This window comes from Dermacentor andersoni, chromosome 11 (assembly GCF_023375885.2).
Source record: "Dermacentor andersoni chromosome 11, qqDerAnde1_hic_scaffold, whole genome shotgun sequence".
Lineage (NCBI taxonomy): Eukaryota > Metazoa > Arthropoda > Arachnida > Ixodida > Ixodidae > Dermacentor > Dermacentor andersoni.
Window position 1 is genome coordinate 55,425,086 of NC_092824.1, and position 25,524 is coordinate 55,450,609.

Sequence of the window (25,524 nt, forward strand, 5' to 3'; positions counted from 1 at the left end):
CAGCCATACGGCAAATAATTTCTTTTTGGGAAACATCTTCATTTGTCAAAAACCTCACGACGCCAAGCTGTTCGACTTTCGGAGTGCCCATTATGTCACACACCCACGTTCAGCCCAGTGTATGAGAGCATTAAAGAACATTTAACCTCACCTCTGCATGTCAATTGTAAATGAGATGCGTATGTGCTACGCACATGCCTCGAAAATAATAAACCCAACCATTATTGCACGGGGCGGGTTTTCTCACTTTCATTTGACTCGCCTTCGTACATTAGAAATGCGAAGATACAATGGAATATACAAATGTGAAGATACAGCTTGATACAGGGCAAAAAATTGTGACTGGAAACAATGTTCACTGCGTATATGCACAAAACCTCGCAACAAGATATTTAAATATACGCATAAGTCACCAATAAATCTACGTGCCTAAGAAAAAGTCACTATATATTATGCGCCAAACAAGGCAAATAAACAGGTTGCGAAACCACAGATTCACAGATCACAGCACCCCGCCCCCCTCCCTCCACTCCCAAAATGTATCGCGTGCGACGGAAAGCGGTGCGCTTCCTCCCCGCTTTTCTCCCTTGCGCACACAAGACTCAGCCACCACCGTCGGCTCACCCCTTCCCCCCCCCCCATGCTTTCACTCGCACATAGAGCATGCGGCGCGCGGTCACGATGTTATCGCCCTTGGCCTTTACTTATACGGAACATGAGGCCAACGGCAGGAATACGCCTCTAGTCTTCATATAGCTGCTATCGCAATAATATAATAGTATCCGGCAATTGAAGCGTTCCGTGGCCCATTACTTTCCGCGAAAGAAGTAACAAAATCGAACTTTCACCATTCGAAAATTCGCTGCGCCGCAACAATGTCTTCTTTTTTTCTTTTGTGGGGCGGGGGGCGGCGAAATAGAATAGCGCAAAGGTCAGCATGTTGGGCTACAATCAAATGCCTACTTTGGGCACCTAGTGTGGCTACCGAAGGAATATCGAAGAAAACGTGTGACGCTTGGTCCACAGGAAACCATACGCATACTGTTCGGCATCCTACACCGGCGAGACAAAATTTTCCGGAGAGGTTGCGCTCAAGCGAACGCGTTGCAATCCATCGAGTCCCCGCAGTGCTGGCGGCGAGCGACTATGCATTGTTTCTTTTTCTCGTCTGCTAGCCAGAAAGCGTCCAAAACTCTGCCAGGCGAAAATGCAGTCGGCCAGAGAAAAACAAACGCGCATCCAAGTGCGCCGCGCGGTTATCGATGCAGCACGAGAAAAACGCATGCGCTCTGGTTGGATCGGCAGCCCGCGGGTTGCGAGAACAAAAAAAAAAAAAAAAAGAAAGGAAATGACAAAGAGGCGCGATATATCCTCGCGAATAAATGTCTAGGTAGAAAAATAAATAAGAACTTAGTTACAATGGTGGCTTTAGTGTCTTGACATGGATGCTTTGGCGCAGGTGAAAAAAAAAATGTTTATATTCTTTTCTGTGACCTGACGGCACAAATTAACCACCACAACGCTTTGTCTCATCGGACCTCGCTGCGTGCTTTGTCAACTTGTCTGATAGTATGTTGATTCGGTTTGTCTTGTTGTATGGCCCGATGTACGACTTTAGAAAAGTCGATGCACCTTTGGCGTCAAATGTTTACAACAGCATTAAACCCAAAAAGTTCCGGAATTGAAAATCTAAAGCACGACTTTGAAAATGTCAATGGACCTTTCGCATCAAAATGTTATGAGAACTTTATACCCACAACGTTTCAAAATTGAAATCCAAGCGCTCCGTAGATTCCGCGGCCTCCGCGAGATGCCGAGACGAGCCCGCTCGCCTTCAAAACGCCCTTGAAATTATGTGCTCGGTGAGGCTCCTTGCGTTACGATATGGGACTCCCGATGCATGGGCGTTGCCGCGAAATCCAGCCCGATTTAGCAATGTTCACGCTAAAATGTCTTTTCGAGCGTGAATTAAGGACATTCTAGACAAACTCGAGCATGATTTCTGGCGCCGGGAGTTGTTTTGGTCGGCGGCGCATGACAGCACGAAAAAATTTCGGGGGGGGCTGAAGCCCCATAAGCCCCCACCCCCCCCTGGCTACGCCCCTGCCGACACAGTAGTCGAAGGCAACGAAGGAAGTGCTTCTTCAGGTTCACGTGTGAATATTGACATAAATGCTCTGTTGAAAATGTTGGCACACAAATCATTGTAGACAGTGTCACCGTTATGGTTGGTTAGGTTATCCTTGGTTATCGTTTTGAGTAAACCTTGGCGAAGAAAGGAACGTTTCGCGCACCAAACCGAAGATATGTATGCATCTTCAGTCGCATAGTAAGTTTTCCACGCAACGGAACTCGGCCTAAAATTTGGCACGCGGAAGAGCCACTGTTTCTTGTTTTTAATCTCTTGAGTTTTTTCGTTAAGTAAGGAATCTCGCTATCAGCGTTGATGGTGCAGTTTGAGATATACCTATTCGTTAGACTACTAATTTTAAGTTGGAAGGTTGACCAATTACCGTGAGTGGTGTTCTTGCGGCAGCGAAGTTTGAAATCTGGGAAAAAGAGATTTTACTGATTATTTCTTGCTATGTAGTCAGGCATATCACGTATTCTTATATTTTGGAAACGCTCCTTCACTCAGGAGTAATGTTGAATGTGGCGTGAGTTACCTTATGGTCTCTGATTTCTCTAATGTAAGTAATCGAAGCTAAAATCTTTGGGTGTCTAGTTAAAAGGATATATAGAATATTTTATGATGCCTCTGTGACGCGTGTTGGCTTACTTATTATTTGGCAATAATTAAAGACATAGGTTGACAAATTCGCGGGTTTCTGAGGTAGCAAATCATGAGGTAGATAGTGCCAGCTAATAGATGAATGCTTAGTCACCAATTCGCGCGTTGAGATAGTTTGATGTTGTTCGAACCAAAACATTGTTCAGTTTGCGGGAGAAGTCGAGACTATCTTGAGGCGGTCGATAGCAGGCACCAGTTAGTGTAGTTATTGGCGCAGAGCGGAATAAGAGCCACAAAACCTCGGTTTTCAACGAGATATTAACGACTAAGAATGGTAGTTCCTGATCAGATGCAATTAAAACACCTTTCCTGCGAGAACCGACGCGGTCATTGCGGAAAAGGTAAAAATTCAGTAAATCGCGTAAAACCTCGCAATTCCATATGGTAATGTTGAGCCACATTTCAGCTAGCACGAGTATGTTACTGTGAGATAATGATACGAGATAAGATGTAAGCTTTCGTTTTCGAAGGTAGCTCCGTGTGTTTGTAAAAATTACCGAAAACCAAGAGCAGTTTGAGAGTTGGTTCTAGCACGACAAGTGGTACATGGGTACTACGGAGACTGACGACGAACTGATGTATGCTATGCGATTTCTTTAATTGATTTTAGATGTCTCGTCAAAGAAAAAGTGCTTGGGAGCAATACGCAGCGACGTATACCAGAGCAAAAATCTTGGAATTTTCTATTGTAAAGGCAACGAATTGTTCATGAATGTCTTGAACACGGCGAGCATAATCTTTGCCAATCATACAGTGGGTTTCTTTGATAAAATTTTGGCTCGTTGGAAAGAACAGGGTATTTGGTCTTGAATGATGTGAATTTGGCAATGATAGGATGTTGGTGGTCAGGGGTATGACGACCGAGTTTGTGAGGGTGTTCGATACCTTTAGGATACAAAGTTAGTTGGTTGCGCTGAAGGCAGTTATCGACGATAGCCTTTTCAGATTCGGCAAATGCTCCAAAGGGTATTAATCAAGGAGACTATAAAAAATTAGGTTATTTCTGCCTGAGCCCTTTTCAGCATCGTCAAGACGAAGCTCTATATGAGCCAAACACTCTGTGTGCTTAGCGGTAGACTGAAGTGTCTTAATCTCGGTCTGAATTATGGGCAGAGCCCGGCAGTGTTCTTACATATCGGTGGAGCGAGTGTTGAAGTCTGATATCGCTGTCTCTGCGGAAACCGCGCGTCCCTTGATCTCTTGCAATTAATTCATTGATTGGTGTTCTCAGGCCAGCAGACAGCTTTTTCGATTCATCAAGAGCATTGTCCAACTTGTCAGGTTTAGGGTTTATTTCGATGTCCCGAGCAAGTAGTAACGAAGTCTGTACACTGGGTGACAGCATTCGGTAGCAGCAGGAATCGAAACATGAAGGGCTTATCAGTTATATCAGGAAGTTATTACAGGATCTCTTAGTAAAAAGTTTGTGCGGCTGACTAAGTGGGGTGATGAAGAAAGCCGGATTTGATAAGTGTGCTGTGGCACAGCCACCGACCCAAAAGATTGCGGTACGTGATTGCTGGTCGTTTCTAGGTAGCTGGATGAATGACGTTGTCGATAGAACTTCCGAATACGTGTCCAGGGTCCAGCGGGTCGAGCGCGCTGGGTAGGCAGAGGCTGGAGGCACTGTAGAAAGGTGGATACAAGTCGGTGACGTTGCTAGAAAACTTGACTGGAGCCCAGGGAGTGCCTAGGGTTAGGTTGTTGTGGAGGAACACGGCCAGCAGAAGGCAAGTGAAGGCAGGGAACGGCATCTACTTGATCAAGGAAGTGGGATTGGACCACTATGCTCTGGCAAAGGCGCCGACCCGAAGCGCAGAGTCTCATCGACAGCATCGCAACTCTCTAGCTGTCACGAACGACGAATGAATGAACATTTCCTTAGCAGTTTATTGAGCGGGCCTACAGTGGATATGCTGCAACACTAGACTAGACTGAATTGGGCGAAAGGCCACCCAAGCGAAGAAGTTACACTGACGTTTAACTTTCAGAAGGCGACTTAGGCGCAAGCGTATGAATACCCAGCAAATATGCCGAGCAAGCACCGCGGCGTCGAAGCATAAGCGGAAAGAGCTCCAACGCGGTCGCGGACACTACATTGACGGTGCAAAGCGCTCTGTGCTACAAAGCAAGCGCATATAGATAGACAAGAAGAAATCAAACACCGCGTACATTCCCAGGGAATACTGTGGCGGGACAGCGCAAACTGAAAGGGCATGAACGCGGTGATTATCTTCTCAACCTCCAGGTGCCTTCACCCTCCGGCGCTCGCTTCCCTCGGGGCGACAAAAATAATTTCGCAGATTTGACAGGCGGGGCATCCACGTTCAAGCGAAAAAAATCGGCAGAGACATTAAATATTCCTTACGGGTGGAGGGAGGGAAAGAGATAAGTAGGAGGCAGGGAGGTTAACCAGAATAACGTGCGGTTGGCTACCCTACACCGGGGGTATGGGAAAAGGGGAAAACAAAGGTAACAGAGAGAGAGAGGAGGGAAGGAAAGAAGGAAATTGCGGTGAGTTCGCTGACGCTTGTGGTCTTATATAAATTGCAATAAAAGTCACAGGTGGACGCACAGGCGCGTCGTCCTTAAGAAGCACAAAAGCGTCTTCACCGCTTTATGGGATGACGGGCGATGGGGGCGGTGTTCCAGCAGCACCTGCACCGAAAGCGGCCGATTGTCCAGTTTTTGGAAAGCTTTGGCAAGTTCTTGTCTCTCTGGGGTGTATCGTGGACAGTGGCCTTACGGATGGGAATGCAAAAGCACTCTAGCCCAATTGGTGAGATATCTGTGTTCGGGGCGTTTCTTGTCCGCGCAAGCTCTCGCCTGCATTCTGCGTCTCCGTAAGGCCACACCAAACGCGCCGAGTGTCTGAACTCTCTCGCTTGCCCGCGAGGAGTTCATCACTCGAAGGACCGCTCAGCGGAGCTCAGATGGAAACGATGCTTTCCATTTTATGCACTCGTGACTTGGCGCCGCCTCCTGGTCATTGGCTGCGCCGTCACGTGCCTAACGACGAGTCCACTAGGCCTCACGTTTAGTCAGCAAGATGGCTGCGTAGTGATGAGCGTAATGACGGACGCACTAGGAACACCTTTTTAAACCAGAACGGTGATGCCGCCGTGGGGTCGGAGAAGCATGCTCGTGTCCCATGACGGAGGCCCTAGTTCGATTCTCACCCAGACGAAAATTTACAGAATTTTCTTTTCAAAGGCAGTAATTTACTTTGTTCACAGGAACCGCCCTGAGGAAGGACGTCAACCTAAGCATTTCTTGCGTGTTTTACTCTTTCGGCCGTCAGCCATTTTTGGTACGATGATTAGGTCACGCGCCGACTACGAGGGATTTTCGCCTTATGAGGCATATAATGCTTTCGCATGAATATTCCGCTGTGTGCCCTAATACCTTTTTCTTCTAAAGGCGAAAACTACAAATAAGGCCGCGTTTGGTTCTTGGTAAGAACTGTAGTATAGATTGTTCACGGTCCGGCTCAGCTATATATACGTTTGCGGCAGTCACTCCGTAACCGAATGATTTGCTTTTGTAAATAGTGCAAGTCAAATAGCATAAACAGAAGCATCTGGCCTCCCGTACTCGGGACGTATTGTCAGACAATCACTTTCGGCGTTATTATGGTCTTCGCGGGTCGCAGTTCTCCACCATGCAATAGGCACTGGGCGCGGGATTAGTTTGGACCGGTGGCGCGCTCATGCGGTGGCGTCACGAATGAAATGGCATGTCATGGCGGGGCAGGGGTCCGCAGGCTCTGACGCCAGCTATGTCGATTTAATCTGATCCGCCGTTTCTTTTTGTTTGCTTTGCTATTTGCCGCGTGAAACCAAATTTGATCGAACATGTTGCATTTTTTTTTGGTATACGAACAGTTTCGGAAGCACGACTGTAGCTGCTTAGCCGTTCATATAATCGTCGTTTTTCATTGCAACCTCACCAGACCTAACGGAGAAAAGACTGCTTGCACGACTTCTGTAGGTAACAGTGCGAATAGTTCTCAGCAACTGAAACGCGATACTCGAAGGGCATGCTCGCCGGTGCGTTTTGCACCGACTGTAAGCGCTGTGGTCACCGATCTGACACATCGTGATATACAGTGAAAGCGAGAAGCTTTCTGGCGCATTGTGACTGCATTTGGTCCCACGCATCACGTAGAGATCTCCTGTGGCGAAAAAAAAAAAGCTAAGAAAGGAATAGACGGTGGCATTCATGCGCTCAGAGTTTGCGTTTCAGTCTCTCTGATGCTGATTTGCTATGGTATAGAACTTCTGACATTACTAAAGGAGCCGTTAATGCGGAAGAGCTTCGTGTCCTATGGGAATTAGCTGTCTTCGCCTATGCATCTGTAATGGTTCCGAAGCTTGGTCCACGAGGGCGAACACTCACACTAGTACTCTCCATTTCGCCGCCTTGTTAGTGCATCACTATTCTTTTACGCGGCCTCGTCATCCTCGGCAAGTTAGCTTTAAAGGCTTAGTGCAGTGACGTCACGTGCAGGTGTTGGTTATAAAGGGAGAGACTTCAGAGGTAATGAGTCGCCTGACGTCTGTGAGCATCGTTCCCAAAACGAAGGGACAAGAGCGGGAGAGTGGTAAGGCGGGGAGAAAAGAAAAGAAAAGAAAGAAAGAAAAAACACCGGGTGACACCAAGCCGAAAAAAAATATGAAGAAAGGAGGGGCATGGGAGGGCGTTGGGGAAGCGAGAGGTTAGGGAGCATTCAGGGGTGTCGTTGGCGGCATGTTTTTCTGGCATTAGAAGAGCCGGTCAGTCGGTCAGTGCGCGAGTAACACAAAAGACCCCCTCCCCCCCAAAAAAACCTATGAGTTGAAAAAGTGACTTGAGAAGCATAGCAGCAATACGTCGAGTAATGTTGAAGTAGTTGAGATGGCTACAAGGAGTCTGCGGTGCAATGTATGGGGTGACTGAAATGCAGTGGCATGGTCCTTCAAGGGGCATTAGCCCTAGTCGCTTAACGTAGGTGTCGTTACGGCAATATCCAGAAATGGCGATACCCTGGGCTGAGGCGCCGAAAAAGGCATATTGCGGTCTAGGACTTCGGAATGTCTTGGAGAGGGTGTTTCAAAAAATATATATAAAATTATAAAAAACAGGGAAAAAGAGGGGGGAACCGAAACCGCAATAACAAATAGGAGGGTGACGTGCGCGGAAGCGGACGGGGGCAAGTGTACATGGGAAAAGGGGGGTCGGACAGTTCATATAAACGTAAAAACATGAAAGGGTATATTAAATTAAGTAGTAGGCAGGAAAAAAATTTCGAAATAGAAGAGTAGGTGAAGTTAAGAATTAAGGTTAGCTGGTGGTATAATGTGTTTTGTGTCTTGGTTGATGATATGAGAATTTCAGATTTTTCAGATATGAGAATTTCAGCACTTAAATCTGAAACCGTTTATCTCGCAAGGCGCCGGTCTGTGTCACAAAACACAACAAATACGTAGATTGTCAGGCAGGAGTCGTTTATGAGATTCCTTTAGATTGTGGTAGAAAGTACGTGGGCCAAACAGAGCAGTGCCGGAATGACAGGCTGAGGCAACACAATAACAAAGTCAACAACGGGAGGGAGGGCCACCTGGCAATTCATTGCAGAAATTGCAAATGTAAGCCAGACTTCCACGCCTGCGCTGTGGTTGCCAGAAGCCATGACAAATGGGTTCTATTAATAATTGAGGCCAAAAGAACCATTGAAGCAGGTGATAACTGCGTAAGTGTTGCATCCATATCACTATCACGCAAGGAACTGCTTTACCTGAGCGCGAATGCGCACTGTGAAACTGTGATTGCGCTCCTAAAATAAATTAGTGGCGTTTTTTTCCTGATTAAACATTGTTGGAAGTGGCACCATGTGTGTGTGTGTGTGTGTATTCCTTCTTCGTCCACCATCGTTTTAGCGTCTTCACTTGAGATCCGGCTCTTCTAATGCCATAAAAACATGCTGCCAATGACATCCCTGAATGCTCCCTAACCTCTCGCTTCCCCAATGCCCTCCCATGCCCCCTCCTTTCTTTATATTTTTTTCGTCTTGAGGTCATCCGTTTTTTTTTTCTCTTTTATTTCTTTTCTTTTCTCCCCGCCTTCCCACTCTCCCGCTCTTGTCCCTCGTCTTGTGAATGAAACTCACAGACGTCAGGCGACTCATTACCTCTGAAGTCGCTCCCTTGATAACCAACACCCGCACGTGACGTCACTGCAATAACCCGTTAAACTAACATGCCGAGGACGACGAGACGGCCTTTGACGAAGCTAGGTCCTCCTATCGAAATGTTGGCCAGCCTTTCTGAGGCACCTTATCCCGGTTTACAAGCTTTATGCCAAAGTGTGCTATTCCATCTGTCAGCCCCTTTAGTGATTTTATTCTTTTAGGGTATATTCTCTTTCGCCGTTCTTCCCAACTCTAGTTGCGTGCAGCACACAATGGTTTGCTTTGCATTCACGGCGAATGCAAATGCACCTGCCTGTTAACACTTCCCGCCAACGACGCTATCGGCGCGCAAAATGTGTGAAATGGATCATGACTGAAGATTGGGGCTAGTTTCTAAGATATTAAGAATTGTAAAACACTACAAAGGTAAACATAATTACAACGAACGGCGAATGGGACTTACCGACAAATGTGCGATCGGCGAAGCAGCTCATGAAACAAAAGAGGAGGACGCACCTCTCGTTTCTTTGTCCCTAACTAGGTGCCCGTTCCTGCGTTCAACGTCGGCGTCGGCGTCGGCGTAACTGAGGGAACGAGCACAGCGAAGGATAAAAGAGTTAACGCTAAGCGCAGCAAGGCATGAAAGACGGCGATAGCGAAGACAGGGATGAGGCCAAGAAAGCAGTGGCATCCATGAGGCTGAAAGCGAAGTAGGAGGGTATGGCTAAAGCGTGAGAAGAAAATCGTATGCCGCGCAAGACGGGCTCGGCAGCGACGACCGCTACGACATCAATACTATATAGCCCACTATCGTCTGATCACCCATGGCATGTGGAGACCGCGTCCACCGATACAATACTTGAAAACAAAGCGCTTCATGAGTGGAAGTCTATATCTGCGGCTGCTGAGAATCGCGCCTTAGCGTCACCCACGCGCTACCTCTTGCAATCTCCTGATTAGCGAGATAGTCGCCCAACGTTTCTCTCCGTTTGTAATTTACCGCACGAGACAGATTGTCCGCATCAGCCAATACACTGCAAAATGCAAGCACGCATAGATTTCGCATTGAGGGGTACCGTAACCGCGGGTGAATTTTTTACTGCACAAGGAAACGGTACAACCGGTACCGAACCAGAAGGCGGTGCGACGTCTCGCAGCGGCTTCGTAGCGTTTTGCTACGAGGGACTGACTGGGTAATGAGCGCCGAGTCGGAAGAGCGGGATTGCAGTTTAAGACCGCGACCCGATGCGTTAGCTGCCACGAAGTGAGAATGGGACAAACTTAGACGCTCGGCGCTCTCCACGCAAGGAAGAACGTCATGAATTCTAGCGGCCGAACGGAAGCTAGAGCGCACACAAGTGCTCCAGCTCGTGCTATGTGAAACGTGCCGTAGACGTGCCAGTCATGTCAAAGAAGTGTAATGCAGTCTAACGCCTTTATAACGGAGTGCTTAGGGCCTCCGGAATAATTAGTTATACCTGTCGCTTCACTGTAAAGGTCGAGCAGTGCACAGCTCACACAAGAGCAGGGACGGAGTTATTCCTTCATTATACAAATCATTCAATTCTAGAGACAGTTGTTATAGAGGTGTTAGGCTGTAGATGGCGCCGCAAGGAGAGAAGCATGCGTATACGGATTGAACAAAGAGCTGCTATGCCTGCGTTATACGCAGTTCGATCCAACTATCTATGCGAAGGTACGAGATGTGCATTCTACTGCTATTGTAGGAAAATATTAGACGCACAATCCTACGTGTTATCGCTCATACCCATGCAACCACTCTGGTAACCTACGCAGTCTTGTGACCAATACTTCGTTATGGTATGAAGAACGAGAAAATTAGAACTGTCTTCTTGAACCACTTCGGAAGCAGCGAAAGCTTCTTAGCTCAATGTATCTTACGCAAAGCCCTTAAATATCAGAAACGGGATGTTAAAGGTTCAATTTGGTAAGAGCGCGCTTCTTCAGAGCCGAAAGAAAAAAAATTACTGTTAATGTCGACCCTCATTTGCAAGGAAAATCGCGTTACGTGAATGCCACCGCGTAGTTGTGAGGTTGTGATGCTTGGTGACCCAAGTTGACTTAAAAAAGGTTTGCCGAATAGCGGCAGATGCCCGTTGGTCCGTGGAGCACATACACAGGAGCCTCATGGCTACATAACCAGGGGATTGTATGTTGTACATTTTTGATACGTCGTCGGCGAATGTTTTGTCCCCTTCCCCTATTTACATGATTAAGTATGCGACAACGTTATTATGCACAGCAAAATACCATGTGGAATATAAATGCTGGGGCTCCATGTATTAGCTTACCAGGGTGAGCTCTGCTGGCGGGGTGCATTTGCATCGCAATTTGCACTAATTTTCGACTTCATATTTTACCTGGTGCCCGGAATGTGGCCTGGCTCGTACACGTGACGGCCTTCCTCAGATGCGCAGACACGAAACTGCGTTTTCGGGTACGTAAGCCCTCAAAACCATCAGTGCGAAATCACTGAAAGCAACGTGAGTGCCTTCGTCCCGTCGTCGGCTTCACATGCCAGTGCCACGACTTCTGCCGTTCGCGGCGCTCTTACCACGTTTTACGACGAGCTCGCACGGAAAGTTATACGGCCGAAAGCGATCGGCCGAGACTGCAGTTCAGATTCGGCAAGCTTTCATACATGCTGTGACGTCAGAGAAACGTGGTTTTCAACAGTATGCTGACAAGGAAATTTATTGACCCGTAGGCACGCTTACAACTGTGGTATGAACGAAAAGTACAATATAAAGTACATCACATGTAATACATCATACTTGATGTAAACAAAACAGATTAGCAAATGAAATAATAAATGGTGTCTACTTGACACTGGCTTTGCCACACACAACAACAACAAAACTGAATTATTGTGAAGTATTGTCAGCCTCGAATTTATGAAAGGTACCCGGGGCACATACAGATACAGTCTGAAATCAGGCAACAGAATTGAGCCATAGAGAAAGAAAAAGACTAAGAGCGGACACTCCGAGAAATCTGGCCTCAGGAACTACGTCACGGCAACGTAACGAACTAGTGCTCTCACCAAACGCCAGAGGACGCAGGCGCAAAAAAAGGAAATGTTGTGAATTCTGCTCAATCGTTTTACAAAATAATAATTATACGCCCAAATTTCGCGTGTTTCTTATGCATAAAAACAGAATTTATCCAAGACACGAACCGTGCTTTTTGTTCTTCATCCGTACTGCCATCAACACCAATCACCATTCGTCCATCGAGCAGAAATCAACGACACCAGCGGCGTGCCAGCGGGAACGTCTAACGTCTCGTGAGCGTCGGCTGCGGCGGTGTTCTTGTGTGTGAGAAAGGTGAGTCACGTTCTTAAGCGAAGCTTGGAGTAATTGACTTGTGAGCGCGATGAGGTTCGCTAAAAAAAGCAGTTTGCGGCTCTATATGAGGCGGCTAGACGCGCACAATGCGAAAAGCATGCCCCCTCAAGAAACGCGTAGCAAGAGGGCTGTACTAGCTGTACTTTCTTCCTTTCCCCACCGAGAACGGCATAATCTTTGTTGGTTGCGTTCCGTGCAAATAATCAAACGACGCGAAGTTGCCATTAACTTGCACCGGTTCACGGCTGTGCACTGCGCTGCGACTCGCAGCTTGTCAGACGCCATCGAGACGCTGCGTCTCGGTTTGCGAGGGTAAACCGTTCTTAGCGCTGTTTGCGATAACCGCGGTATCGGCGTTTCATTTCGGCGAATAGTTAGTGTTCAAAAACGCTCAAGGTCAATATCGGGAATTGCGCATTTCAGGAAAATTCCGGTTCCGAGAAAATTGAATTCCTAACCTGCGCTTATATGACCGCGTGACGGTTGACGGTGCATTCGTTGGCTCGTTCTAGAGGCTGACAAACGCTGGAAAGAACATAATAGACGCCACGCCGATTCAGACTGCAAAACGGCGTTCCGGGGACGGGCGCTACCTAAATAAAGAAAAGCAAGACGTTAGGCGCGCTGTAGCCAAGCTTTGCTTGCTCGTTTCCCGTATAGAGTAAGGGCTCCTGAATATTTTAGTAATATTGCTTGAAAACAATCGCATGTGACATAAACAGCGAGCGTAGCTTATTGCGTTTTGTACTTCAGTGAGCTGTGTATCTACGGCGCACGGACGGACGGTGGTGTATACGTCCGTGCGGATTGTTTATACAGAAAAGTAACGATGGGGAAAATTTCCCAATGACTACTGCATGTACTTATTGCGGTGGCCGTGTTGGGAAGTACTGCGCATTCATGTAACTTTCGGTTCCTTATTATTTTTTCGTGGTGGAATACATTGCACAACGTATTGTCGCGTAGGCGTGGCGTGGCGTACATTTGAACAAAGGCCTCGTATTTGGACGTTTTGAAATGATCTTTACAACGCTTATGTGAACGGCTATTTTGCCTCCCAATGCACTCCCTATACTGAGTACATACAGGGGTGTTCAAAAGTTCACAGGCCGCGATGCCATGAGATTACATATGATGTACAGGGGTGTTCAAAAGTTCACAAGTCGCGATGCCATGGGATTACATAGGATGACGGCCTGGGAACTTTTGGACACCTCTGTATGTGGTCTTAACATGTATTCTTGTATGTCTGACTTTTATGGGTCAGAGGTCAGAACGTGTCGGTGGTTTCATATTGTGCATCGGTTCGCTATTCATTCAAACATATTACTTCTACATATGTTTTTGGTAATTAACGAAGCGTGCACTTATTGACATTTTCAGAGCGTGCTGTGCCATGCCGTCCGGCGGTCCAAGTTACGGCAGCTACTGCTGTGTGTCGTGGTGCTTCAACAACGGCAAAACCCAGAAGAAGCCAGGAACGAGTTTCTTCCGCATACCACGGGACGGCAGGTGCGTTAAAGCTCCTGTATGGTTTGCATGTCTTCACGCTGACTGTTTGTCCTTACTCAGTAAGGGGCACAATAAAAAAAAATCACTATTCAAGTAGTTCCGCTTTCCGCTGATAGTTCATTGCCAATGCAGGATGACAGCATGGATGCAGTACGCTGGAAGAGACGATCTTCTGAGTAAGCCGGGCAGCGTATTGTACGCAACCTACAGAATTTGCAGCGACCATTTCACTGCTGAAAGTTTCATGGACCCTGGGCATACAAGGCTTACAAAAATGGCTGTGCCGAGTGTGCACCCAGTTGCACCTTGTAAGTAGTTGACAAAAACTCGATTCTATGCAATAGAAGCAGTGGCGACAAATAATTTCGAAGGTGTTTGCAGCCGATGGACGAACCTCGCTGTGGGAGCAGTATCTCTTCGAAACTCCTAAATTCTCTGAATTGTGGGCTATTACCTTCCTTGCAGCTAGACATTTGCCATATTTAATGCTGTTGGCCTGTCTAACTTGTTTTGAAAGACCTCTAAGGTCTATTGCACGTTTACTTGAAGTATGCGTGTACTTGTACATATACCTCACACCAATGTAACGTTGCACTATTGATAATTCCACAGATCATAATTGCTTGCTTCTCAGTTGGTTGCTTCTCTACTCTTTTTTTCACCTGCCAAGCAATACGCTTGGAAGTGCTGTTTAATTTTTCCTATGCTACAAGCTTTGCAACTTGTACCAACTACACATATATGCAGGTTCTTTGAGCGTCGCTTCTACTAGTGACTGCCACATGACTGCAGAAGCTGCACTACAAGGTGAGGATGAGGTTGTTTCTTTTTTAAACATGTTACTGACAAATCGTTGGTGTTTCGTTTCTTCAGGATCTGCGGAAGAGGCTTCGAACAGCGACCCCCACACATTGAGGTGCCCTGATGAGCAGGGTGAGTTCAGCGCTGAGATTGCTTTTTTTGTGCGAAATTGACTGCTTACCAAACCTCTGCAGTTGGCGACTCCCTTGTAGCTGGCAAAGGAGCATCTGCTGATCTCGGCCTGCTGGAGGAAACCTTGACCAATCGTTCAGTTGTGACAGAAGGAACTTCTGTGATCGGTGAGTTTGATGTTGATTTCTGCGACAGATTGTATTGATACAGAGATTTCCGCAGGCACCTTGCAACTTTCTTCCGACAGCAGTGTCCGAGGCGCTGAACAAGCTTCACAGGACACCCTAGAAGATGTGTCTGCCAACAGCTCCATGAATGAGTGCCCTACTGCAAATGGTAACTACGCCTTTATTGTAGCTGTCTTTCACGTGATACTTTATGTTCAGAACATTCTAAGCAAACTGTCCTCAAAAGGACACTGTGGGTGCAACAACAAATTGTTAGAATGAGCTCTCAATGATGCTTTTAATTTTTTTAGTGTCATTCTGTCACAACAGGAACGATGGAACATTTCTTTTCCAATTGTTCTGCGTGACTCCACAAGAAAGAGAATATGTGTGCCACAATTTAGTGGTTACTTAAGGAATAAGAGTTTGGAAATTCAAAGGAAAAATTAATCGTTTAATCGACCACCAAATTGCCACCGCCAGCTGAGGGAAGCTTACGCACACCTGCATTCGCATCGTTATGAAATTATCGCGCATGGCTCTACGATTGTACATCTGACACAGTCTGTAAGCACACAGCACGGTTCTGTCTACTGATCCTTCCAAATGCCGCGCTCGTCCGTGTCTCTTCTTGAGTCGTCTCTTTAGCGCTTTAGTACATCAGTAACATGCACCAACTAGCCCAACAAAAACTTCTGCTGGAAGCAGAATGGAAGTGCATTAGGAACCTGCAACATAAATGGGCTCCTTTGGAAGCAGTGCAGACTATTAAGGAGCTATTAAATCATTCTTTGTATTGCCTGCATAGCTTGAAATTAGGATGTGTATAATTTAGGCTTCTATTTTCCCATGACTACATGATAAATCTCGGTTTATGAAGTTTTGTGGAATGGGGTGTTGGGGGGGGGGAAGTTGGGCATCTTGGTATCTTGGGTTTGAAAAATCGAGGACAATGCTTGTGCGGAATTATTTGCTGTTCGCTTTTACATTGATTTCTTTTGTTCATTGCAGAGCTTTCCTGCGTGCCAACGACAAGTTGTGCATCAAAAATGTACAAGCAAACCATCAAACGTCTCCAAGCCAAAGTAGCAGCACAGCGGAAAACTATCAAAAGACTGCTGAGACAGCCTCACAAGTAACCGTCATCGACTACAAAGGCTCTTGGCATTATCCGACCATACGTCACCGAGGAGGTTTTTAAACTTCTTTCGACACATGTTCGCTTGAGGCCAAAAGGCAAAGGCAAGCGGTTTCCCGTTTGGTTGAAGAAATTCGCTCTTCACCTAAAGTTCCGTGGCCCGCGAGCATACCGATTTCTGGCTCCATATTTTTCTTTGCCCTCCCGGCGTTCATTAAGAAGGTGGCTAGCCAATGTAAAGATGACTCCAGGCACGATTCCTGGAATCATTTCTTCCATTGCCACAAATACTCAAGCTTGGAATGAACGTGACCGAGTGTGTGCTTTAGTTTTTGACGAGATAGCACTGAAAAAAAATTTGCATTAGATGTTGCACGGGACGTTGTCCATGGTTTCACAGATGATGGCGCTCACCGCACTTCAACCATTGCTGACCGAGCAATGGTTGTTCTCCTTGCTGGTGTTTCGAAGAAGTGGGTTCAACCGGTTGCTTTTACTATAGGGCACACATCAACACCATCATCTGTTATGCATAACCTGCTGTTGTCGCTCATTGTGGAGCTTAGATGCATTCATATTACAGTGAAAGCATTAATATGTGACCAGGGTAGTTCTAATGTCAGTCTCGCTAACCAACTAAGAGTGACTGCCGCAAAGCCTTTTTTTGACGTTGATGGTGAGCGGGTATATTTCATCTTTGATGTACCACATTTAATTAAAACAACACGCAATAATGTCCAAGCGCACAAGTTGTACATAGGGGATGATATTGTTGACTGGTCACACATTGTAAGCCTTTACCAATCTTCGCATGAGTTGCGGTTGCGACTGGCTCCAAAGCTGACTGAACGACACGTTCATCAGAAACCTTTTGCCAATATGAAGGTCAGCAGAGCAACGCAGGTCCTCAGTGCATCGGTATCCATTGCTATCACGGCATTGGTGTATGCAAACGTGCTGCCTGCCTCAGCCATCGCTACAGCACAATTTTGTGATCGTATGGACAGGATTTTCGATTCCCTGAACAGCTCGAGTAAAAAAAAAACTTCGCAAAAGCTCCGCCATGCAATCATGAAAGAGAATCCGGAACTGATTGACTTCCTTCAAGGCCAGCTTCCTTGGATTGCATCATGGAAGTTTGATGGCAGACGTCAACCACAAACCATTGTTGGTTGGCAGATTACAATTCAGGCCATTTGTCAACTGTGGGACGATCTCTCCAAAAATTACAATTTTCAATACCTTCTAACACGCCGACTTCAACAGGATCCCCTGGAGAACATATTCGGCCACATTAGGCAAAAACAAGGTAGCAACACCAACCCGAATGTAGCACAATTTATCTGTGGCCTGAAGCACATCTGCATAAGAAAGCTGTTCAAACTGTCAGAATACGGAAATGTCGAGGATGATGAATGTGACCTCCTTCAGGAGCTCTCGCCATTCTCCCTCACCAGTGAGTCTCTTGTGAATAATGAGGAGTGTGCAAAGCCACATGCTGACGACTTTCCCGCTCTGGACGATCTTTCCGAACTTGCGACTAACATTCACTCCCATGTTATTGATGACTCCGCTGCATATTATGTAGCTGGCTTTCTGATCAAATACTTTGTTCGGAACGCAGGTGAAACTTGCAGTTGCCCACAGTTATTGAAAGACGACAGCGGGACAATCAAGGGTCCCCACCAGTATTTCACAATGCTCAAAGCATACCATGTCCCTAGCAAACTTTTTGGGAATCTGACTGTGCCATCGGAAGCAGCTTTTGCATACGTACAACAACTTGAATCTCACTTTCTTGCCATAATTGAGGCCACCGCACATCACTCGAAAGTGTGCGACGTTCAGTATCGCCATCTGTCGAGCGTTGGCAATTTTCATTTCTGCTCTGCTGGGTGTCGCAAGGAGTTTCTCAAAATGTTTTGCCGGGTTCGTTTATGCTGGCATGTGCGTTTCGTGAACCGAAACTTGGATAAGGTTAGGTTCCGGTCTTCAATCTCTGGAATACAACTAGACAAGTTCAAAGGTTAGCAGTTAGCGGCAGCTTTACGCAAAGGTATTGGCGTTAAACCCAGTCCCGCAATCACTTTGCCGAAGTCATCACTCGTTATAGCAGACTTCATTATTTCCTTCTATTGACTTCAAGGGAAGTAGGCGCTCCTTCGTTTTATCCATTGTTTTCTTCACCCACTATGAGGAGTAGGGACACTACCTGTATTTGCTCGAAGGGATTTGCATGACCTTGAAAAGAAATTTCGTATACTGTCTGTATATTTGTAGCATCTGCTGGCAAACTCTACATGCTATTGTGGGTCAGTTAGTCACTGTGTGCGCTTTATCTCTCTAGCTCAAGTAATACATTGATAACAAAAGCACTTGTTGAAATGCGTTAAAGCGGTTAGTACATATAGTGGTAAGGAACATATAGTGGTACATATAGTGGTAAAGAGGTTTACTTCGGCTATTAGCCGCGTAATAGCGCACTTGTAGCACCAGTTAAGGTGCAGAATTTTGGAGAAGTGAAGACTGCAGTGTATTTCACCTTCACCTTGAACGCTGCCAATATGTAACAGCAACACTCAGTAGCAAATCACTTAGGCTCTAAGTTTTTCATGAAGGCGACACATAAGAGGAAAAATGCCAGCCACTGTTGTAGCAGAACGTTTGTTTTTCATGTAATGGGCAAGCTCCAAAGTATCACCTTTTCGAGAGCAACCAGCGAATGTTCGAGCAGCAATTTTTTTTTTTTACATTTTGGGCTAGCTGCTTTTAAGGACAGACTACGCACTCTATCTTTGCTTTTCTGATATCTTGCGTCGTGTGGTTTTTGCGCCATCTTTCTTTCTCTGTGCATTATTTTGGTTAACCACAGTCGTGACTAGCGACTTAAGTGCTGTGTGTAGTTGCGCCTTCCTTCATCATTTTTGTGCGCCGCGTTTGTTCCATGCATTCTTGCCCACTGGGCGCTGATCAGCGCTCCATACTTCACCAGCTTGCCGGCTTCCGCCAACATTTGTGTTTTCTGTGTATTTGTTGCAATATTTGTTAACTTTGTAAGCAAAGATGCAGGTATATTTCTACACCTTGCATTTCTGTACGGTGCTCTTCTCATTTTGTGCTTTTCTCTGCTCAGCCTATATGTTGCCTTGGAATAAAAACATTGTGGGAACTCTGTCTCTTTGATACATATGACCGCTTGTACTAAAATAAAGACAAGCGCGATGGAAAAGCCGTAGTGAATTATGATTACCTCTATCTCCATCTTTTATACCTTAATAGAAATAAAAATTGCGTCACGACCTCACTTCACACCAACAATTGAACTACACAAAATAGGGAATCGCTAAACCAAAACGACAAATAAAATCGTTGCCATTTGGGCGACGAAAAGTGGTCTGAAATGACAAGCTTCCGCTACAGCCTAATGTCAGTTACGCGCGGTAATCCAAATTTCGCGCCTGTGAAACCGAAACCGGAAGTGCAGGCCAGTTGCTCTCACCAACCGCCAGGCGCGCTAGAGTGGATTGGGCCGCTGGGGGTGTATGGGAGTGTCCGCTCTTAACTTTTTTTTCTTTCTCTATGATTGAGCATTATTCTGGCTGTAGAAAGATTTTGCCTCGGGAGACAGTTATGTACCGCGTATGCGTTGCATGAAAAAAATTACAGTGCTGCCAGTGGAGCCGTAAGCCTAATGAAAAGCCTGATCATGCTACGGTACGCGACTACCATTGTTTGCCTGGGCTCTTTACCTAACTTTCTCTTTATTTCCCAAAGGGTGCTGCACAAATGCCAATGCTGATTAAATAAATTTTGCATAAAATATCCGCAGCGTATGTCTTTACGTTGACGTTTTCTTTTAGGCTAACGCAAAATGCTACTCTTACCTGTCTTTTTTCAAAGTATGTTTGGCTATCCGCTGCGTGGCTTCATGGCACACTAAGGTGCGACATCACCATGATATTACTGCTAAGCCTTTTACAGTAAATCTGTGCGAATAAAGAAGCTGCAACCGCAAAGGTGCCGCCGAGTTGCTGCCTCCGATTTTTGTCATGCTGAAAGTATGCAAAAACATTATGCTAAAGCTAGCATTTTGGCCAGCACGTACGAGTCGACAAATTGTCTAAACCCACGCCAAGAGGAGGGTTCCGCGGTACTATGAGAAGGCAGGAGAGGTTTCTAAAGACCAGAAAGCTTGGGAACCACAGATCTGTAGCATTACAATATGTTCCAAGCAAATACGTTAACTTCTGTATAATAGATAGGGGGGATGTTCCTACTAGGCAATGGCGACTGAGCCTTAATTCCGTGCCGAACAATAATTACTTTTCATTTTTTGATACTTTATTAAAACGTACTTGCCGATTTCGAAATCGCGGCAGGTCACACCGCAGCACATCTAGTAGTTGAGCGAAAGAGTCCTTCTAAAATTCAAATATGTTTTATACGATGGCGTCCTGCGGTAACTACCAAAGAAAACTTGGTACCAATGGGGGCTGTAAATGTATCCGCAAAAAGGGCTAAGGTTTGCTCACGCTTGTAAGACTTACCTGGGACCTGAACCAGTCTCCGGCATTGGTAAAAAAACACACGCCGCGGATATCATACGCTGTTGTAAACATCTCAACCGAATTTTGGACCCGTGCGCAGCACGCAGGGGTCACTAACGGAGCGTGAATCACCCTTTTCGCGAAGTGCGAGACCATTCGGGAAGCGAACCGTCAGATTCGGGGTAAGTAGTGCAAACCTAAACAGCCAGTTCTGCAGGAGCGAGTGTGAATAGCGATTAACATCATATGAGACAATAACATCATCCATAGGAATAACGTGTGGTACATTTTCCATAAAGCCGCCAGAGATGCACATGTGGGCACAGCTTTTTCCAACGAGTGAAATAATCTGGTCTACAAAACGGGGAAGCTTTTACGAAAGGGAGGGAGTGTAGTGTACAAAGGGTCGCATAAGAAGACCTGGCTTCTTTATCTTTTGTAGGCCATGAAGTGCAGAAGCTGATACGTTGCTACACAGTAGTCGGTAATAAAGCGTTTGCGTTGGGGCGGGACCAAACGGGAGATGTCAGCTGAAAGGTTTTGTCATTCCCTTCACAGTATTTCTGTGGGATCACGCGTCAGGCGAGTATAGGTGATGGCGTCACTAACCAGTGTCAGCATATTCTTGGTGCAGTTGTCATTATAAAGCAACCTAACCAGCAATGAATATATATATATATATATATATATATATATATATATATATATATATATATATTTTGCAATGTGTAGCAATATATTCGCGTTTCATTCGCACACAATCGCACGCACCTTCCGTATTTTTCTGCCTTAGTGTCGCTCGCTCATGCTATATCTCTCAACGTTCCTTAAGGCTTCTTTCCGCAAATAGAATGTTTACAGTTAATGAATACACGACGAAAATACGATACGGTGCGGGCCGGGCGTTTCAAAACTACAAGTGGCGAAACCTTTATGTTAATGCCATTACGTCAGCACTAAACTAGTTGCGTCACTTGTAACGCTCTTACATTTACAAATTGGGTTCATGTAAACGCACAATTTATTTATTCTTTAATCGGAAACGTGGGACGTGCGAGCAAGCAATTTAGTAGTAACATAAGAAGTTCAATAAAAAATTTACAAATTGTGCGTTCACGATCACTTATTAAACGTAAATACCTTACCTAAACAGCACTGAGATCGCTCACATCTTTGTAAAGCCACAGCCCACCAATCGAGAGCTCCTCTTGCCCTAAATCATCTCAGACGTCTTATACTTGAGCTAGAAAGTTACTGTGCGCGTGACAAGGGGACACATTCCTCTCCCAATAAGGCCCGCTAATCAAATTCGGAGAGCTGGAGGAGTTCCGTAAAGGCTTCGGCGGTTAACGCGAGTTGAATGCTGGCAACTACAGACAAGCAGACGACACGTTTAGTGCCAGTCATGTCAACAGGGCACATCTCGATCACAGCGCCTCCACTATTTGTGAGAGAGCCAGGGGCAACCTCTCTACTGTGGCGAGACTGCGAAGTTTTCCGACTGACCTTATCTAGTAACGTTGATCAATATTGAGAAGGAGGAGGAAAATGCCGTGATCAAAAATCAAGAAGAATATGCGCAACTTTTATCAAGACACTAGAGAGACCCCCCTCCCCCCCCCCCAACACTTCTTTGAGTACGCCCATTCTTTTTTTAAAAATTATTTGATAACGTTTTCTCTCCTTCTTCGCGAATATTCGCCAGACAATGTAGTGGGTGGAGCTCAAGCAAGAGGCGCAAGCCTCCAGACGGCACGATCAGTAATGACGATGAAGAAGAAGCAAGTGTTATGGCGACCGTAGCAGAAATGTTGTTCTCTGCTCACAAAACTCGCGGAGTGAAGCAGCATCACTGCTTCCGGCAGTTTGTGGCGGCCTCAATCTGCGCGCTGTTGGTCGCTGCAGGAATTGGTGTCTGGTTACTTGTTACAGCGCAGCGGCGAAAGGAGCTGCCAGCGCAGAAGTCCGTGAAGTGCCTCACGGGCGCCTTGAGGGAGCTGGTCAACTACATCGACACCGACAGCAACCCGTGCACCGACTTCCACGAGTATGTCTGCAACAAGAGCGGCTACCCCGACGCCCGCAGCGCGGTCCGCCAGAAGATCTCAAATGACATCATCAGTCCCATCTTGCAGGTACTCTCGAAGGGTGTTAGCCTGGGATAAGATTAGATAGATTTAGCTAAGCTTAGGGAGTTATATAGGATTAAGAACTTTCAATTTTACATGCACGCGTTCTAGCGTCATTTATTTGCAAAAATATTCATTCTGCCACGAACAATATACTGTTGAAACAGGAAAGCCAATGAATGTTAGATTTACCGGACCTCGGATGGACGTGGCAGAGAATCTCCGAAAAGCAATGGCATAGCATTTGAACCTGGGAGGTCACAATTTCGATTACCTTCACACCTGCAGTCACACTTCCGTTCGCCCAGGGAACAGTATATACAGAATATCATATCTCCTTCACAAGTTCAATACGCTGCCATGAACTGGCTAAAATGTTCGAAAATGAGCTCTTGAATGTATTTGTTGCACCAACGGCATGTATATAACCAGGTCCACCTAATTGATTGCGTTCTTACGCTTGATCAGACCACCGCTGGCAAATCCCCATTCCCAATTTATTACTTGTTTATTTTCGCACAACTTATCTTCAAGAAAGATGTTCCAAAATGACTTCTTGGGCAAGTTGGTGCTTAAATTTCCTAGGTATACTATTTCCTATGTATTTTGCGCCACAAAGTATACCTAGGATATCTTCTAGAAGCCGTGTCTTGGAAATCTATTAGGTGACCCCGTTTAAGTTTATAGTTTTGTTTGTTAAATATTGCCGTACATAAACTAAGCCCTCCCCCCTCTTTCTCCTAGTTTTTCTTTTCTCATCTCTGGCCTTTTTTGAAAAAACTCGACTTCCGCTAACCAGGCGCACCGGCCTATTTGTGTTTATATATCTTCCTTCTTTCCCATTAAGGGTGGGGGAGAGATAGCTACACGTACATAAAACCCTACTAAGTATTTGCTGCGTTCACGAAGACAACTCCTCTTGTTGAAACGTTTGCTTCAGCGACATTCGTAAACAAATACCTGCCGAATCGCTATATTGACGAAAGAAAAAAAACGAAGTCGTTTATTGAGTAATAAGCTACTTGCATCACGTAAGTTCACAATTAGAAAATTACGTCTAACGACTGGCAACACGCATAGTCGCTTAAACAGAAAGGATGGAGCGTGGCCCTAATCGCGCGGCATGGCGCAGCTTTCTTTATGTCACCGTTCTCCATCACACAGGTATTAAACCGCGCGATACGCTTCGAGTTTCCACGGCCGTATTCACACTAATGTACAATTAGTTTGCAAGTAGTATGATAACTCCAGGTGAACTTGAGGTCGTGAGGTTTCGTACGTAGTGCAAGGGTACTAAGATCAGAATTCACCCCACGTGTCGTATTCTTTGGGTGTGGGGGACAGCTTGCGAGAGTGGGCGGCGAAACGCAGTGGCTTGATGCCGGCCCAACGTTTTAGGTCGCGTGACAAAGCACGTGCCAAACGACGGGAGGGGGTGGAGGTGATTGTGTATTACTATGTGCAAGCAAGCGCCTCGGTCTGCAGAAGATCCCTCCACACTTCCGCTGGTTCAGCCGGGGTTGCACATGCCTATCCGATCCGTATCTTGAATGTCATCTGAGGCCGCTGCAAATTTTGGGCGAGCTGGGATGGCTGTTGGCACGAAAAACTATTTGTCGTGGTTTGCCCGACACTTACGCGCCGCATGAGTCTGCACGAGTTGCGAGAGGGAAATGCAGGAACTTTTGCTTCTTGAGTTCTGCCGTAACCTAGGTGCTACGGAGGAGCACGCGCTTTTATCCGTTTTTTTTAAATGGCGAAGCAGCGGATATTTGTCGTAACGGCGCCAATCTCACTGGAGTGGACATAAGATGTGGCTCTTCGGGGTGCACCTCCGGTTTGTTTACTATTTAGACAGAGCCCTACTGCCAATGTAAGGGTGGTTGTCACCTACGCTTTTGAAAACCTAATTACGCCGCCATCGACCTAAAAAGGTGCAAACGGAGGCAAAATTACAATGTGGGAATATATATGAAAACGAAATTCGCTGACGATTACGGCAGTCCCTAATGCGAAATTTGAGCGCAGCTCTATATGCGTTTTCATTTCGCCATATATTGGCTAGCCTGGACAGCCTGTTGTGTGCGGCATGTTGCAAACTGAGCGAAGCATCGCAAAACAAGTAAAAATCAAGCACAATGATAGCGACGAGAAGAGTCAGCGATCATCAAAAATCTGATCTGTAGGTCAAGCGAGCCGGCTTTTATACATGACTCGATGAAAGTTTCAGTGTAATCGCTGGTGCCTTCGCGGGGTCCAGAAAGTGCTACGCAAGTCGCGTCGCACATATAATCAGATTACAACTACTATGCCACCATCTCGTAGTCTCATGCAGTACTCTGCTTTCCTTCTCACTCTTTCGTCACACTCTCCTCCTCCGCCTTCCGTCTTATGCCCTCACTGTAGGCTCCTCCACCAATTTCTTCCTCGTTCCCCCTTCTTTCATCTCCCACTGTGCTCCACTTTCGTTTTCATCATTCGCTGTCTTCGTTCACTAGGTTATGAGGCACAATGCCGACTGTCGGCGCAGCAATGAGTGTGGAAGAGCGGCGCTCTAAAATAGAAAGCCGATTCAACACGTTAACTTAACCGAGGGCAATGATATTGCGATGCGGCGCGAGACACGTACGCTGAAGTCCATTATCCGATTTCGCCTTGAGCGTAAAACCACGTTCCATTGCAACGCACCGCGCATTGCAATCATCGTCCTCTTAAGATGCTTTCTATAATGATATAATGCTGTGGTGATCATCACTCTATGGCCGCGCAT

General features: G+C 46.2%; 1 protein-coding gene and 1 long non-coding RNA gene across 2 annotated transcripts in view; one reads left to right on the top strand and one right to left on the bottom strand.

Annotated features, from left to right (window-relative positions):
• LOC129382053 (uncharacterized) overlaps window positions 1–25,524 on the bottom strand; it is a 282,775-nt gene that overhangs the window by 156,415 nt on the left and 100,836 nt on the right. The gene's annotated exons all lie outside the window — the stretch shown is intronic.
• LOC126518381 (uncharacterized) lies at window positions 13,725–16,107 on the top strand. Its single transcript, XM_050168243.3, has 7 exons — window positions 13,725–13,840; window positions 13,973–14,148; window positions 14,588–14,647; window positions 14,714–14,773; window positions 14,836–14,940; window positions 14,996–15,109; window positions 15,952–16,107. Exons 1-7 carry the CDS (start codon window positions 13,725–13,727, stop codon window positions 16,077–16,079), a joined length of 759 nt encoding a protein of 252 aa, XP_050024200.3. The 3' UTR covers window positions 16,080–16,107.

Coding starts and splice junctions, on each gene's coding strand:
- LOC126518381 (XM_050168243.3), top strand. CDS start 13,725: ATGCCGTCCGGCGGTCCAAGTTACGGCAGCTACTGCTGTGTGTCGTGG. Junction 14,149..14,587: donor TGTGCACCCAGTTGCACCTT/GTAAGTAGTTGA, acceptor ACATATATGCAG/GTTCTTTGAGCGTCGCTTCT. Junction 14,941..14,995: donor AGAAGGAACTTCTGTGATCG/GTGAGTTTGATG, acceptor AGATTTCCGCAG/GCACCTTGCAACTTTCTTCC.